A 13,789-nucleotide genomic window follows, 5' to 3' on the forward strand; every position below is an offset into this window, starting at 1 on the left:
TGAATGAAAGGTTTCGCTCGTTAGAGTTGGTTTGAAGCCAAGGAAAATCGGGTAGTGAGGGATAAGAAACTGAGGAGATAGTGAAGGGCGGTTTGTCCAGATTGTTGAAAGCTCAGAGTTAGCGTTTAATCGGAATAGAAATCCTGTTAATAGCACCTGATTAGCTCAGTTGATGAGGCTGAGCGGGTTGTGGTGAGGTATTTTTTGGTCACGTGAGGGCAAGTGGCAAGAAAAAAAAAATCCCCCAGGCGGCTTAGAACAGTGCCTGAAATCCGAACACTCTTAGGCTTTACAGTTCTTTCCGTTTCTGGAGACTGCCTAGTAAAACATATTCCTGGCTGAAATGTTTGTATATAAAAGTCCATAAGTAATTATTAAGTACCACGCTTAGCTTTCTCTAAGGAGTATGGAATATTGTTGAAAGGCTTGTTTCCTCCAGGAACTTGAATTTCATTTAGTAAGTCTTCAAGGGCTTATAGAAGAGTAACTGAAATCCCAATTTACTAGTTGGGTTGTGTTAAAAAACATAGGCTAATTGGTAGTCAGAACACAGTCACTGTAGAAAGGGTTTTATAACTGCTGTGGTGGGGAGAGAAGGGACAGCCTGAGCAAAGTCTTGAAGTCCAGAAATAACATGGTATATATCAGACACTATGAAAAGTTTGATTTTATCAGTAATTTTTGAGTCAAGGAGTGTGCAAGTTCCTGAAGGGCTTTAAACGTGCTGTTAATAGGATTAGTTCTCAAATTATTTCACCTGTATCCTAAAATTGGGCCTCAGCTGGGAGAAGAAATGAAATTGGGCAAGTGTCGATCAAGGAACAGTGGATAACTCAAGTAACCAATCAAGGGAGCAGTTTTGAGCTATAAAGAAAAGGACTGTAAAAGAGTAGATAGAAATTTGTTATAAATTCATCAGCTCCAAAACTATGCTATCCAGAGGGAGTAAATCTGTTGGGAAGGCAATTTTTTCTGCTCGCGGCAACCCAGAAAATAGGAAAAAAAAAAGTTTAATATGGCAGTGACTATAAGAAATACAGTGCCCTGAAATCTTATTTATGATGCTTTGTGATACAAAAGTTATTTAAAACATTTCCCCAGTCTTTGGGCTTTGTAAGGTCATCACTAAATCTTAGTTAACTGGTGGGCGAAGTTTAAACCAACTTAGTTAACTGGTGGGTGAAGTTTAAACCAGCTTAAGTTATCAGCTCTTGAAAAAAAAATCAAAATGCTTCTATTCCTAGGAAGAAAATACGGTGGCCATTGGGCATAATTTTCTGGTGGTGGGATTACAAGGAACTAGGGGCTGAGGTAAAGGCTGCATATATATTGATTTCATTTCCTCTCTATTTCATATGGTATTTAAGCGCTCCTGAGTCTTTTCCAGGCTCACGTTGCTAGGCAAGGTGGTTTTTCCTTAGGAGAGGCGCAGGTGTTTTTCAAAGTGAGATACTGGCATCAGCAGTATCAAAATCACCGGGATCCAAGGTAAAAATGTCGATTCGGTCCTTTCTATTCCCTGAGGAATTTGAGTTTGGGGTGAGGCTGGCAACCTTGCCTCTTTAAGAGACTAATGTAACGCCCAGTGCTCTCTCCCCCTCCCACCGGCTGGGATCGGAACCCTCCTGCGCCGCCCTGCCCTCCCCCTCCCCGGACCCCTCCCCACCCCTCCCACCTCCACCCATCCCCGCCTCCCGCCGCAATCTTGGCGGGAAGACGCCAGCTGCTAAGCGGAGGGAGGATGTCTGGGTCGCGCGCGGAGGCCGAGGAGAAGGTGGGCTCCAGACAGCGACTCCAGGTGAATGGGAGAAAAGGCTTGTCCCTTTCGGGTGTGTTCCTGCCTCAGTCTTCGTGAGGGGTGTGCCGGGCATAGGCCGAGGAGGATGGGAGGACTTGCCACCCGGCACCTCCTGACTCTAAAACTTTCCTGCTCCTTGGGGCGTGTCTCAGTTTAACGGGTTTTTGGGGGTGTTGCTTTAAAAGATAAGCGGGGATGCCTGTCCTGGTTTTCCTCTGGAAAGTAGACCTTCAGCATTGAGGAAGATGCTTATCAATAACCCCCAAAATAGCGTCTGGCTGGGATCCGGAAGCCTGCATTTGCTTTTGCAGTCGTTATGGTCAGTTTCCCACTCTTGAAACAATTCCAGTTACTCAGTCTCCTCAGTTACAAATTGTCGTCATTTTTTTTTTTTTTTTTTTTCGGTACGCGGGCCACTCACTGTTGTGGCCTCTCCCGCTGCGGAGCACAGGCTCCGGACGCGCAGGCTCAGCGGCCATGGCGCACGGGCCCAGCCGCTCCGCGGCATGTGGGATCCTCCCGGACCGGGGCACGAACCCGTATCCCCTGCATCGTCAGGCGGACTCCCAACCACTGCGCCACCAGGGAAGCCCCTGTCGTCATTTTTATTATTGGTCTGGCCGACTCATGGGTAAGAAATGTGTCCAGTATAATAAATAATTCTATTCAGGTTAATGAATTAGGTATCTAGATTTTGGAGGGAAAAAGGTTTCCTTACAGGCTATCAGTTTGGCTTTGTGTTGTCATTATGAAATAGGAATTAGATTTATGTATGCAGATCTGTAAGAAAAGGCTTAAAACCTGGAATTTTAATACTCTCTGTTTTCCTTTATTGACCTGAATAGGTGAATGAATATAAGGAAAACCAAAACATCGCTTATGTGTCTCTGAGACCGGTACAGACTACAGTTTTAGGAAAAACAGCTAAGGTGTATCTTGTTCCCTTTTCACTCAGTAGCTACAAGCCAGATCAACTTAAGCGCTCCAAATCCCTATTAGATAAGAATTCTAACAATGAAGTGGCATGTAAGAAATGTAAGAAGGCTGAAATAAAGAAAACTTGCAGAAGGATTTTAACCCCAAAGATGGAAGCCACATCTTCCAAGGCAGAATCCACTCTGCAAAAATCATCCTTAGATGTTCATGCTGAAAGTAACAAGTGGCAATACAAGAGCACTTCAGATACAGTGATTCTCAGTGCTGATACAGAAAGCAGCCAGGATGGAGACAGTGATGAAGGTACCACACCAGGCATGGTAAGAATTTAATTACTAGCTTATTCAAATTTTTCGTATTTAAAAATATGTTTTTAAGTTCTGATAAGCTAAGGTTATCAAGGGTCTCATTAGCTCAAACAGATTATTTTGTCATCTAATTTATGTTTAACTGAAATTTTATTCTTTAAATGTATAACATAACTTCCTTGGGTTAATTTTACTCTTGGTTTCGATTTGTGAAAGAGGGGATTGACTTAATCTTCACTCTGCTTCCCTTTTTCTTCCTCTCAGCTTATTGCATTTATTTTTGAGCTTACTTCTACTTTATGGTGTCATGCTCACCTTTACATATTTATGCACAGTGTACCAGAAGAAGCTGAGTTGTGGGACATATAGCATTTGAATGACTCCATGTCAGGTTAGGAAAATCACCATTAATTGATTGCATTCATGTGCTGAATATTTCCTTTAATTATGTAAAGGAGACAAGTGATGGAGTAGAGAAGATACGTGAGAAACACTAATTCTATTTAAAATAATAGTTCCATCAGTTTAAGGAATTAAGCATCTAATTCTTTTGGCTTCTATTGCCTGCCGGGAGTGTTGTACTTCATTTAAAGTGACAAATTTTATGCAAGACAAGGTAAAACCCTACCACATGATGAAAAGTTGATGGAACTAGAACAGAAAACGATGGTAGGGAAAGGGAGATGGGATAATTGAGGCGGTGTTGTAATGAACTAGGACCCGTGGTGGGACAGGGTGGGCTAAGTCATAAATGCGTTGGACTGGGGGTTGGAAGCCTGGGTTTTAGTCATGGCCGCTTCTAAGAAACCTTGTACCTTTAAGCAGATCACTTCTACTGTGAGGAAATTGGATAAGATTGGTGGTTCTCAAACTTTAGCCTATATCAGAATTACCTGGGAGGCTTGTTAAAACTCCTGTGCAGGGCTCCACCACCAGTTTCTGATTCAGAAATTTTGAAGTGGGTATAGAATTTGCATGTCTAAAATGGTTTCCTAGAGACAACGGTCCAGGACTGCACGTTGAGAACCAGTGGATTTGATTATCTCTTTGGCCTCTTGAACTGTAAGATTCTGAGTATATGAGGCTAATATAAAATAGATTTTATTTTGATGTAAGGTAAACAGGGTCAGAAATTAGAACATGAGGTAGGACTGGAGATAGTCAGAGTCATAAATGCTCAGCATATATTTTCTTAGGACAAGCTGAAAGAGCTCACATCTTTTTTTTAAAAAAAATAAATTTATTTATTATTTATTTTTGGCTGCATTGGGTCTTCGCTGATGCGCGCGGCCCCTTTCCAGCTGTGGTGAGCAGGGGCCCCTCCTCGTTGTGGTACGCTGGCCTCTCATTGCGGTGGTTTCTCCCGTTGTGGAGCACGGGCACTAGGTGCTCGGGCTTCAGTAGTTGTGCCTCGCCGGCTCCAGAGCACAGGCCCAGCAGCCGTGACGCACGGGCCCAGCTGCTCTGCGGCATGTGGGATATTCCCGGACCAGGGCTCGAACCCATGTCCCCTGCATTGGCAGTTGGATTCTTAACCACTGCACCACAAGGGAAGCCCGAGCTCACATCTTTTATAGAATATTTCATTCTTTTGTTCTCTTCCCTTTTGATAATTATCTTTTTGGGGTAAAATGGTTAAGGCTTTGTGGTACCATGCTTTAGGAAAAGTATTTAGTTTATAAGCTTATTCTCAGGTGAAGGATGGCTTCTGTCACATCAAAGACAAGTGCCTGTAAGTCTAGAATTTTATTCTCCTTTTCTGGGAAGTTTGCTAAATTTCATCTCTCAGTCCTTCTATTAAATATTTTAATGTCATGAAGCATTTCTGAACAGTTTTAAAAAAATTTGAGAAAATTTTACACTTACAGAAGAGCTGCAAAAATAGTAAAGACAATTCTCCTATATCTTTCACCCGTCTTCAGTTTTTGTTAATATCATACATAGCATAGAATGTTTATCGAACTAAGAAATTAACCTTGGTACAGTGCTGTTAACTAACGTACAGAATTTATTAGGATTTCACCAGTTTTCCAACTAATATCCTTTTCCTCTTCCAGTATCCAGTCCAGGATCATACAGTGGATTTAGTTGTCATGTCTCTGTAGATCTGGAAACAGTTTCTCAATCTTTCATGACCTTGACACTTTTGAATAGTGCTGGGCAGTTATTTTGTATAATTTCCCTCAATTTGGGTTTATCTGCTGTTTTCTCATGATTAGAGTAAGATTTTGCATTTTGGGGAAGCATACCACAGAAATGAAAGTGCCCTCCTCAGTGCATCATATCAGGGTGTACATGATGTTGGTATTTTACTGGTGATGTTGACCTTGATCATTTAGCTAAGGTGGTGTCTGCCAGGATTCTCTAATGTAAACTTACTATTTTTCCCTTTGTAATTACTAAATACTTTGAGGAAGATACTTTAAGACTATGTGAATATCTGGTTTCTGTCATCAAGCATATATTTATTTTTTTATTAAGATAGAATTCACATAACAAAATTTACTAAATTGTGTAATTCAGTGTTTTTTAGTATACACACATAAGGCTGTGCAGCCATCACGACTATCCAATTTCAGAAATTTTCATCACTCCAAAAAGAAACCACATACCTCTTAGCAGTGACTACAAACCCTATTCCTCCCTCCCTCAGCCCTGGAAACCACTAATCTACTTTCTGTCTATAGATTTGCCTGTTCTGGACATTTCATATAAATGGAATTATACAATATATGGCTTTTTTGGTCTGGCTTCACTTACCATGTTTTCATCATTCATTCATGTAGCATGTATTGGTACTTATTCCTTTTTATGGCTGAATAATATTCCATTGTATGGATATACCACATTTTGTTTATGCATTCATCAGTTGATGGACATTTGGGTTGCTTTCACTTTTTTGCTCTTAAGAATAATGCTGCCATGAGCATTTACTTGTGAGATTTTGTGTGATGTTTTCCATTCTCTTGGTATATACCTTGGAGTGAAATTGCTGGGTCAAATGGTAACTGTGTTTAACTTTTTGAGGAATTGTCAAATTGTTTGCCAAAGTGACTGCACCATTTTTACATAACCACTATGAAAAATCCAATTTCTCTATACCCTCAACAATACTTATTATTGTTTGTCTTTTTTAAAAATTAAAATTTTTAATTGAGGTAAAATACACAATGTATAATTTACCATCTTTACCATTTTTAAGTGTACAGTTCAGTAGTGTTATGTACATTTACATAGATGTAAAATGAATGTCCAGAATTCTTGATCTTGTAAAACTGAAGTCTATACCCATTAAATAACTCCCCATTCCCCATTCCCCTACCTCCTTTCAGCCTGTGAAAACTACCATTCTACTTTCTGTCTCTGTGAATTTGATTGTTATAAGTACCTCATATAAGTGGAATCATATAGTATTTGTCTTTTTGTGACTTATTTCACTTAACCTAATGTCCTTAATTGTTTGTTTGTTTGTTTTTTTGCGGTACGCAGGCCTCTCACTGTTGTGGCCTCTCCCGTTGCGGAGCACAGGCTCCGGACGCGCAGGCTCAGTGGCCATGGCTCACGGGCCCAGCCGTTCCGTGGCATGTGGGATCGTCCCGGACCGGGACACGAACCCGTGTCCCCTGCATCGGCTGGCAGACTCTCAACCACTGTGCCACCAGGGAAGGCCTATTTTTAGTTTTTTAAGGAACCTCCATACTCTTCTCCATAGTGGCTGTATCAATTTACATTCCCACCAACAGTGCAAGAGGGTTCCCTTTTCTCCACACCCTCTCTAGCATTTATTGTTTGTAGATTTTTTGATGATGGCCATTCTGACTGGTGTGAGGTGATACCTCATTGTAGTTTTGATTTGCATTTCTCTAATGATTACTGATGTTGAGCATTCTTTCATGCGTTTGTTGGCAATCTGTGTATCTTCTTTGGAGAAATGTCTATTTAGGTCTTCAGCCCATTTTTGGATTGGGTTGTTTTTTTGATATTGAGGTGCATGAGCTGCTTGTATATTTTGGAGATTAATCCTTTGTCAGTTGCTTCATTTGCAAATACTTTCTTCCATTCTGAGGGTTGTCTTTTCGTCTTGTTTATGGTTTCCTTTGCTGTGCAAAAGCTTTTAAGTTTCATTAGGTCCCATTTGTTTATTTTTATTTCCATTTCTCTAGGAGGTGGGTCAAAAAGGATCTTGCTGTAATTTATGTCATAGAATGTTCTGCCTTTGTTTTCCTCTAAGAGTTTTATAGTGTCTGGCCTTACATTTAGGTCTTTAATCCATTTTGAGTTTATTTTTGTGTATGGTATTAGGGAGTGTTCTAATTTCTTTCTTTTACATATAGCTGTACAGTTTCCCAGCACTGCTTATTGAAGAGGCTGTCTTTTCTCCATTGTATATTCTTGCCTCCTTTATCAAAGATAAGGTGACCATATGTGCATGGGTTTATCTCTGGGCTTTCTATCCTGTTGCATTGATCTATACTTCTGTTTTTGTGCCAGTACCATACTGTCTTGATTACTGTAGCTTTGTAGTATAGTCTGAAGTCCAGGAGCCTGATTCCTCCACCTCCATTTTTCTTTCTCAATATTGCTTTGGCTTTGGGGTCTTTTGTGTTTCCATACAAATTGTGAAATTTTTTGTTCTAGTTCTGTGAAAAATGCCAGTGGTGGTTTGATAGGGATTGAACTGAATCTGTAGATTGCTCTGGGTAGTATAGTCATTTTCATAATGTTGATTCTTCCAATCCAAGAGCATGGTATACATCTCCATCTATTTGTATCATCTTTAATTTCTTTCATCAGTGTCTTATAGTTTTCTGCATACAGGTCTTTTGTCTACTTAGGTAGGTTTATTCCTAGACATTTTATTTTTTTTGTTGCACTGGTAAATGGGGGTGTTTCCTTAATTTCACTTTCAGATTTTTCATCATTAATGTGTAGGAATTCAAGAGATTTCTGTGCGTTAATTTTGTATCCTGCTACTTTACCAAATTCATTGATTAGCTCTAGTAGTTTTCTGGTAGCATCTTTAGGATTCTCTGTGTATAGTATCACGTCATCTGCAAACGGTGACAGTTTTACTTCTTCTTTACCGATTTGGATTCCTTTTATTTCTTTTTCTTCTCTGATTGCTGTGGCTAAAACTTCCAAAACTATGTTGAATAATAGTGGTGAGAGTGGGCAACCTTGTCTTATTCTTGATCTTAGTGGAAATGGTTTCAGTTTTCCACCATTGAGGACAATGTTGGCTGTGGGTTTGTCATATATGGCCTTTATTACGTTGAGGTAAGTTCCCTCTGTGCCTACTTTCTGGAGGGTTTTTATCATAAATGGGTGTTGAATTTTGTTGTAAGCCTTTTCTGCAGCTATTGTGATGATTGTATGGTTTTTATTCTTCCATTTGTTATTATGGTGTATCACATCGATTGATTTGCATATACTGAAGAATCCTTGCATTCCTGGGATAAACCCCACTTGATCATGGTGTATGATCCTTTTAATGTGCTGTTGGATTCTGTTTGCTAGTAGTGTGTTGAGGATTTTTGCATCTGTGTTCATCAGTGATATTGGCCTGTAGTTTTCTTTCTTAATGACATCTTGTCTGGTTTTGGCATCAGGGTGATGGTGGCCTTGTAGAATGAGTTTGGGAGTGTTCCTCCCTCTGCTATATTTTGGAAGAGTTTGAGAAGGATAGGTGTTAGCTCTTCTCTAAATGTTTGATAGAATTCTCCTGTGAAGCCATCTAGTCCTGGGCTTTTGTTTCTTGGAAGGTTATGGGGATTCCGTTGTAGGTTATTTGTTGCTTTTCCCTTGTTGCTTTTAATATTTTTTCTTTGAGTTTAATTTTTGTTAGTTTGATTAATGTGTGTCTCGGCATGTTTCTCCTTGAATTTATCCTGTATGGGACTCTCTGTGATTCCTGGACTTGATTGACTATTTCCTCTCCCATATTAGAGAAGTTTTCAACTATAATCTCTTCAAATATTTTCTCAGTCCCTTTCTTTTACTCTTCTTCTTCTGGGACCCCTATTATTTGAATGTTGGTGTGTTTATGTTGTCCCAGAAGTCTCTGAGACTGTCCTCAATTCTTTTCATTCTTTTTCCTTTATTCTGCTCTGCAGTGGTTATTTCCACTATTTTATCTTCCAGGTCACTTATCCGTTCTTCTGCCTCAGTTATTCTGCTGTTGATTCCTTCTAGAGAATTTTTTATTTCATTTATTGTGTTCATCATTGTTTGTTTGCTCTTTAGTTCTTCTAGGTCCTTGTTAAACGTTTCTTTATTTTCTGCATTCTATTTTCAAGTTTTTCGATCATCTTTTCTACCATTACTCAGAATTCTTTTTCAGGTAGACTGCCTATTTCCTCTTCATTTGTTTGGCCTGGTGGGTTTTAATGTTGCTCTTTCATCTGCTGTGTATTTCTCTGTCTTCCCATTTTGCTTAACTTACTGTGTTTGGGGTCTCCTTTTCGCAGGCTGCATGTTCGTAGTTCCCGTTGTTTTTGGTGTTTGCCCCTAGTGGCCAAGGTTGGTTCAGTGGGTTGTGAAGGCTTCCTGGTGGAGGGGACTAGTGCCTGTGTTCTGGTGGATGAGGCTGGATCTTGTCTTTCTGGTGTGCAAGACCACGTCCAGTGGTGTGTTTTGGGGTGTCTGTGACCTTATTATGATTTTAGGCAGCCTCTCTGCTAGCGGGTGGGGTTGTGTTCCTGTCCTGTTAGTTGTTTGGCATAGGGTGTCCAGCACTGTAGCTTGCTGGTTGTTGAGTAGAGCTGGGTCCTAGCATTGAGATGGAGATCTCTGGGAGAGCTTTTGCCATTTGATATTACATGGAGCTGGGAGGTCTCTGGTGGACCAACATCCTGAGCTCTGATCTCCCACCTCAGAGGCATAGGCTTGATACCCAGCTGGAGCACCAAGACCCTGTTAGCCACATGGCTCAGAAGAAAAGCGAGAAAAAAATGAAAGAAAGAAAGAAAAAATAATAAATAGAGTTAAGATAAAAAAATAATTATTAAAAATAAAAAAATGAAAAAATAATAAAGAAAGAAAGAAGAGAGCAACCAAACCAAAAAACAAATCCACCAATGATAGCAAGCACTAAAAACTACTTAAAAAACAAAAACAAAAACGGACAGACAGAACAGTAGGACAAATGGTAAAAGCAAAACTGTACAGACAAAATCACAGAAAGAAGCATACACGTACACACTCACAAAAAGAGAAAAAGGAAAAAATATCTATATATATATAAAAAAAGGAGGAAGAGAGCAACCAAATTAATAAAGAAATCTACTAATGACAATTAACTCTAAATACTAAACTAAGATAAACATGAAACCAGAAACAAATTAGATGCAGAAAGCAAACTCTAAGTCTACAGTTGCTCCCAAAATCCACTGCCTCAATTTTGGGTTGATTCGTTGTCTATTCAGGTATTCCACAGATACAGGGTACATCAAGTTGTGGAGATTTAATCCGCTGCTCCTGAGGCTGCTGGGAGAAATTTCCCTTTCTCTTCTTTGTTCATACAGCTCCTGCGGTTCATCTTTGGATTTGGCCCTGCCTCTGCGTGTCGGTCACCTGAGGGCGTCTGTTCTTCGCTCAGACAGGACGGCGTTAAAGTAGCAGCTGATTAGGGGGCTCTGGCTCACTCAGGCCGGGGGGGGAGGGAGGGGTATGGAATGCGTGGCGAGCCTGTGGTGGCAGAAGCCAGCATGTCATTGCAACAGCATGAGGTGTGCTGTGTGTTCTCCTGGGAAGTTGTCCCTGCATCACGGGACCCTGGCAGTGGCGGGCTGCACAGGCTTCCGGGAGGGAAGGTGTGGATAGTGACCTGTGCTTGCACACAGGCTTCTTGGTGGCTGCGGCAGCAGTCTTAGTGTTTCATGCCCATCTCTGGTGACCACGCTGAAAGGCGTGGCTTGCACCCGTCTCTGGAGCTTGTTTAAGTGGTGTTCTGAATCCCCTCTCCTTGTACCCCAAAACAGTGGTCTCTTTGCCTCTAGGCAGGTCCAGACTTTTTCCTGGACTCCCTCCCGGCTAGTTGTGGCGCATTATCCCCCTTCAGGCTGTGTTCACATGGCCAACTCCAGTCCTCTCCCTGGGATCTGACCTCCGAAGCCTGCGCTTCAGCTCCCAGTCCCCACCCACCCCAACAGGTGAGCAGAGAATCCTCTCAGACTGGTGAGTGCTGGTCGGCACCAATCCTCTGTGCGGAAATCTCTCCGCTTTGCCCTTTCTAGTGTGTGGAAACTTTTCCTCCTTCGCAGCTCCCTCCCAGAGGTGCAGGCCCTGTCCCTATTCTTTTGTCTCTGTTTTTCTTTGTTGCCGTACCCAGGTGCGTGGGGAGTTTCTTGCCTTTTGGGAAGTCTGAGGTCTTCTGGCAGCGTTCAGTAGGTGTTCTGTAGGAGTTGTTCCACATGTAGATGTATTTCTGATGTATTTGTGGGGAGGAAGGTGATCTCCATGTCTTACTCCTCCGCCATCTTGAAGGTCTCCTCTAAGTTGTCCTTTTTTTTTTTTTTTTTTGCGGTATGTGGGCCTCTCACTGTTGTGGCCTCTCCCGTTGTGGAGCACAGGCTCCGGACGCGCAGGCTCAGCGGCCATGGCTTACGGGCCCAGCCGCTCCGCGGCATGTGGGATCTTCCCGGACCAGGGCACAAACCCGTGTCCCCTGCATCGGCAGGCGGACTCTCAACCACTGCGCCACCAGGGAAGCCCCTAAGTTGTCTTTTTCTTGTTGAATTGTAAGAGTCCTTTATGTATTCTGGACACTAGGTCCTTATTAGATATATTATTTGCAAATATTTTCTCTCATTCTGGGACTTTCTTTTCACTTTCTTGATAATGTCCTTTGACATACAAATGTTTTAAATTTAAATTTCATTTAAAAATTTTAATTCGAGGTCAGTTTATTTTTTCTTTTGTTGCTGGTGCTTTGGTGTCATATCTAAGAAACCATTGCCTACGCCAGGGTTATGAAGACTTACACCTATATTTCCTTCTGAGAATTTTATAGCTTTAGCTGTTAAATTTAGGTATTTGATCTATTTTGAGTTAATTTTTGTATATGATATGAGATGGGGTCCAAATTCATACTTTTGCATATGGATGTCTTTTTGTCCTAGAACCATTTGTTGTCAAGACTCTTCTTTCACGTTGAATGGTCTGGACTTCCTTATTGAAAACAAATTCACCATAGGTATATAGGTTTATTTCTAGACTCAGTTTTATTTAGTTGATCTATCTGCCTATCCTTATGCCAGTTCCACACTGTTTTAACTACTGTAGCTTTGTAGTTAAGTTTTGAAATCAGGAAGTGTGAGTCTTTTAACTTGGTTCTTCTTTTTCAAGATTGTTTGGCCATTCTGTGTCCCTTGCATTGCCGTATGAATTTTAGGATCAGCTTATCCATTTCTGCAAAAATGACATTTAGAATTTTGACAGATATTGCACTGAATCTGTAGGTCAATTTGGGAAGTATTGCCATTTTAACAATATTAAGTTTTTCAATCTATGAACATGAGATGTCTTTCCATTTACTTAGATCTTCTTTAATTTCCTTCAATATTTTGTAATGTTCTGTGTACAAGCCTTGCACTTCTTTGGTTAAATTTGTGTCAAAGTATATTTTTCTTTTTGATGCTATTATGAATGGTATTGTTTTCTTAATTTCATTTTCTGACCATTGATAATTATAGAAATACAACTTATTTTTGTATGTTGATCTTGTATCTTACAACTTTGCTGAAGTCATTTATTCTAATTTTTTTGTGTGGATTCTTTAGGATTTTCTACGTATAAGATTATGTCATTGGCAATAAAGATAGTTATATTTCTTCCTTTCCAATCTGGATGTCTTTTATTTCCTTTTTTGTCTAATTGTCCTTGCTAGAACTTCCAGTACAATGTTTAACAGAAGTGGCTAGAGCAGACATATTTATCTTGTTCCGAAGTTTAGGGGAAAACCTTTCAGTTTTTCACCATTAAATATGATGTTAGCTGAGAAATGTATATTTTTAAAAAATTTTATTTCAAAGTGATTACAGATTCATAGCAATTTGCAAAAGTAGTACAGAGAGGTCTCATGTATTCTTCACCCAGTTTTTCCCAATGAGGACATCTTGTTTGTTTTTTGATTGAACCAGGCCCTTGGCAGTGAGAGTGCAGAGTCCTAACCACTTGGCCATCAGGGAACTCCCCCAATGAGTACATCTTAAATAACTACATTGCAATATCAAAACCAGGAAATTCATATTGGTATAAGGTGTGTGTATAGTTCTGTATCATTTTATCACATGTATAGATTCATGTAGCCACCACCACAATCATGTTACAGAAATACTCCATCTCTACAAAGATCTCTGTTAGGCTACCCCTTTATAGTTATGCCCACTGCCCTCCCTCTCACCATCCTTAACCCCTGGCAACCACTAATTTGTTTTCCATCTCTACAGTTTTGTCATTTGGGGAATGTTGTATTTGTTTTCATATAGTTTGTAAATTTTTGGCATGAAGCATTTGTGGTACGCGGGCCTCTCACTGTTGTGGCCTCTCCCGTTGCGGAGCACAGGCTCCGGATGCACAGGCTTAGCGGCCATGGCTCACGGGGCCAGCCACTCCACGGCATGTGGGATCTTCCTGGACCGGGGCACGAACCCGTGTCCCCTTCATCAGCAGGCGGACTCTCAACCACTGCGCCACCAGGGAAGCCCCCAAGCATATTTTTTTTTTTTTTTTTTTTTTTTTTTTTTTT

The 13,789-nt window shown here is 40.7% G+C and overlaps 1 protein-coding gene across 3 annotated transcripts in view; it reads left to right on the forward strand.

Moving 5' to 3' along the window:
- Positions 1–1,367: 1,367 nt before the first annotated feature.
- WDR76 (WD repeat domain 76) overlaps positions 1,368–13,789 on the forward strand; it is a 78,422-nt gene continuing 66,000 nt past the window's right edge. For 2 of the 3 annotated variants that reach the window (XM_027084145.1, XM_027084144.1), the window contains exons 1-3: positions 1,368–1,488; positions 1,717–1,798; positions 2,644–3,054. In XM_027084145.1, the coding sequence (XP_026939946.1) occupies positions 1,742–1,798; positions 2,644–3,054 (468 nt within the window). In that variant the 5' untranslated portion in view covers positions 1,368–1,488; positions 1,717–1,741. Of the gene's footprint in view, positions 1,489–1,716; positions 1,830–2,643; positions 3,055–13,789 lie in introns of those variants that run through there. The other variant, XR_003428213.1, reaches the window with a different exon arrangement.

This window comes from Aethalodelphis obliquidens, unplaced genomic scaffold (genome assembly GCF_003676395.1).
Source record: "Aethalodelphis obliquidens isolate GAN/ISIS:26980383/991018 unplaced genomic scaffold, ASM367639v1 scaffold51, whole genome shotgun sequence".
In the NCBI taxonomy this organism is placed as follows: Eukaryota; Metazoa; Chordata; class Mammalia; order Artiodactyla; family Delphinidae; genus Aethalodelphis; species Aethalodelphis obliquidens.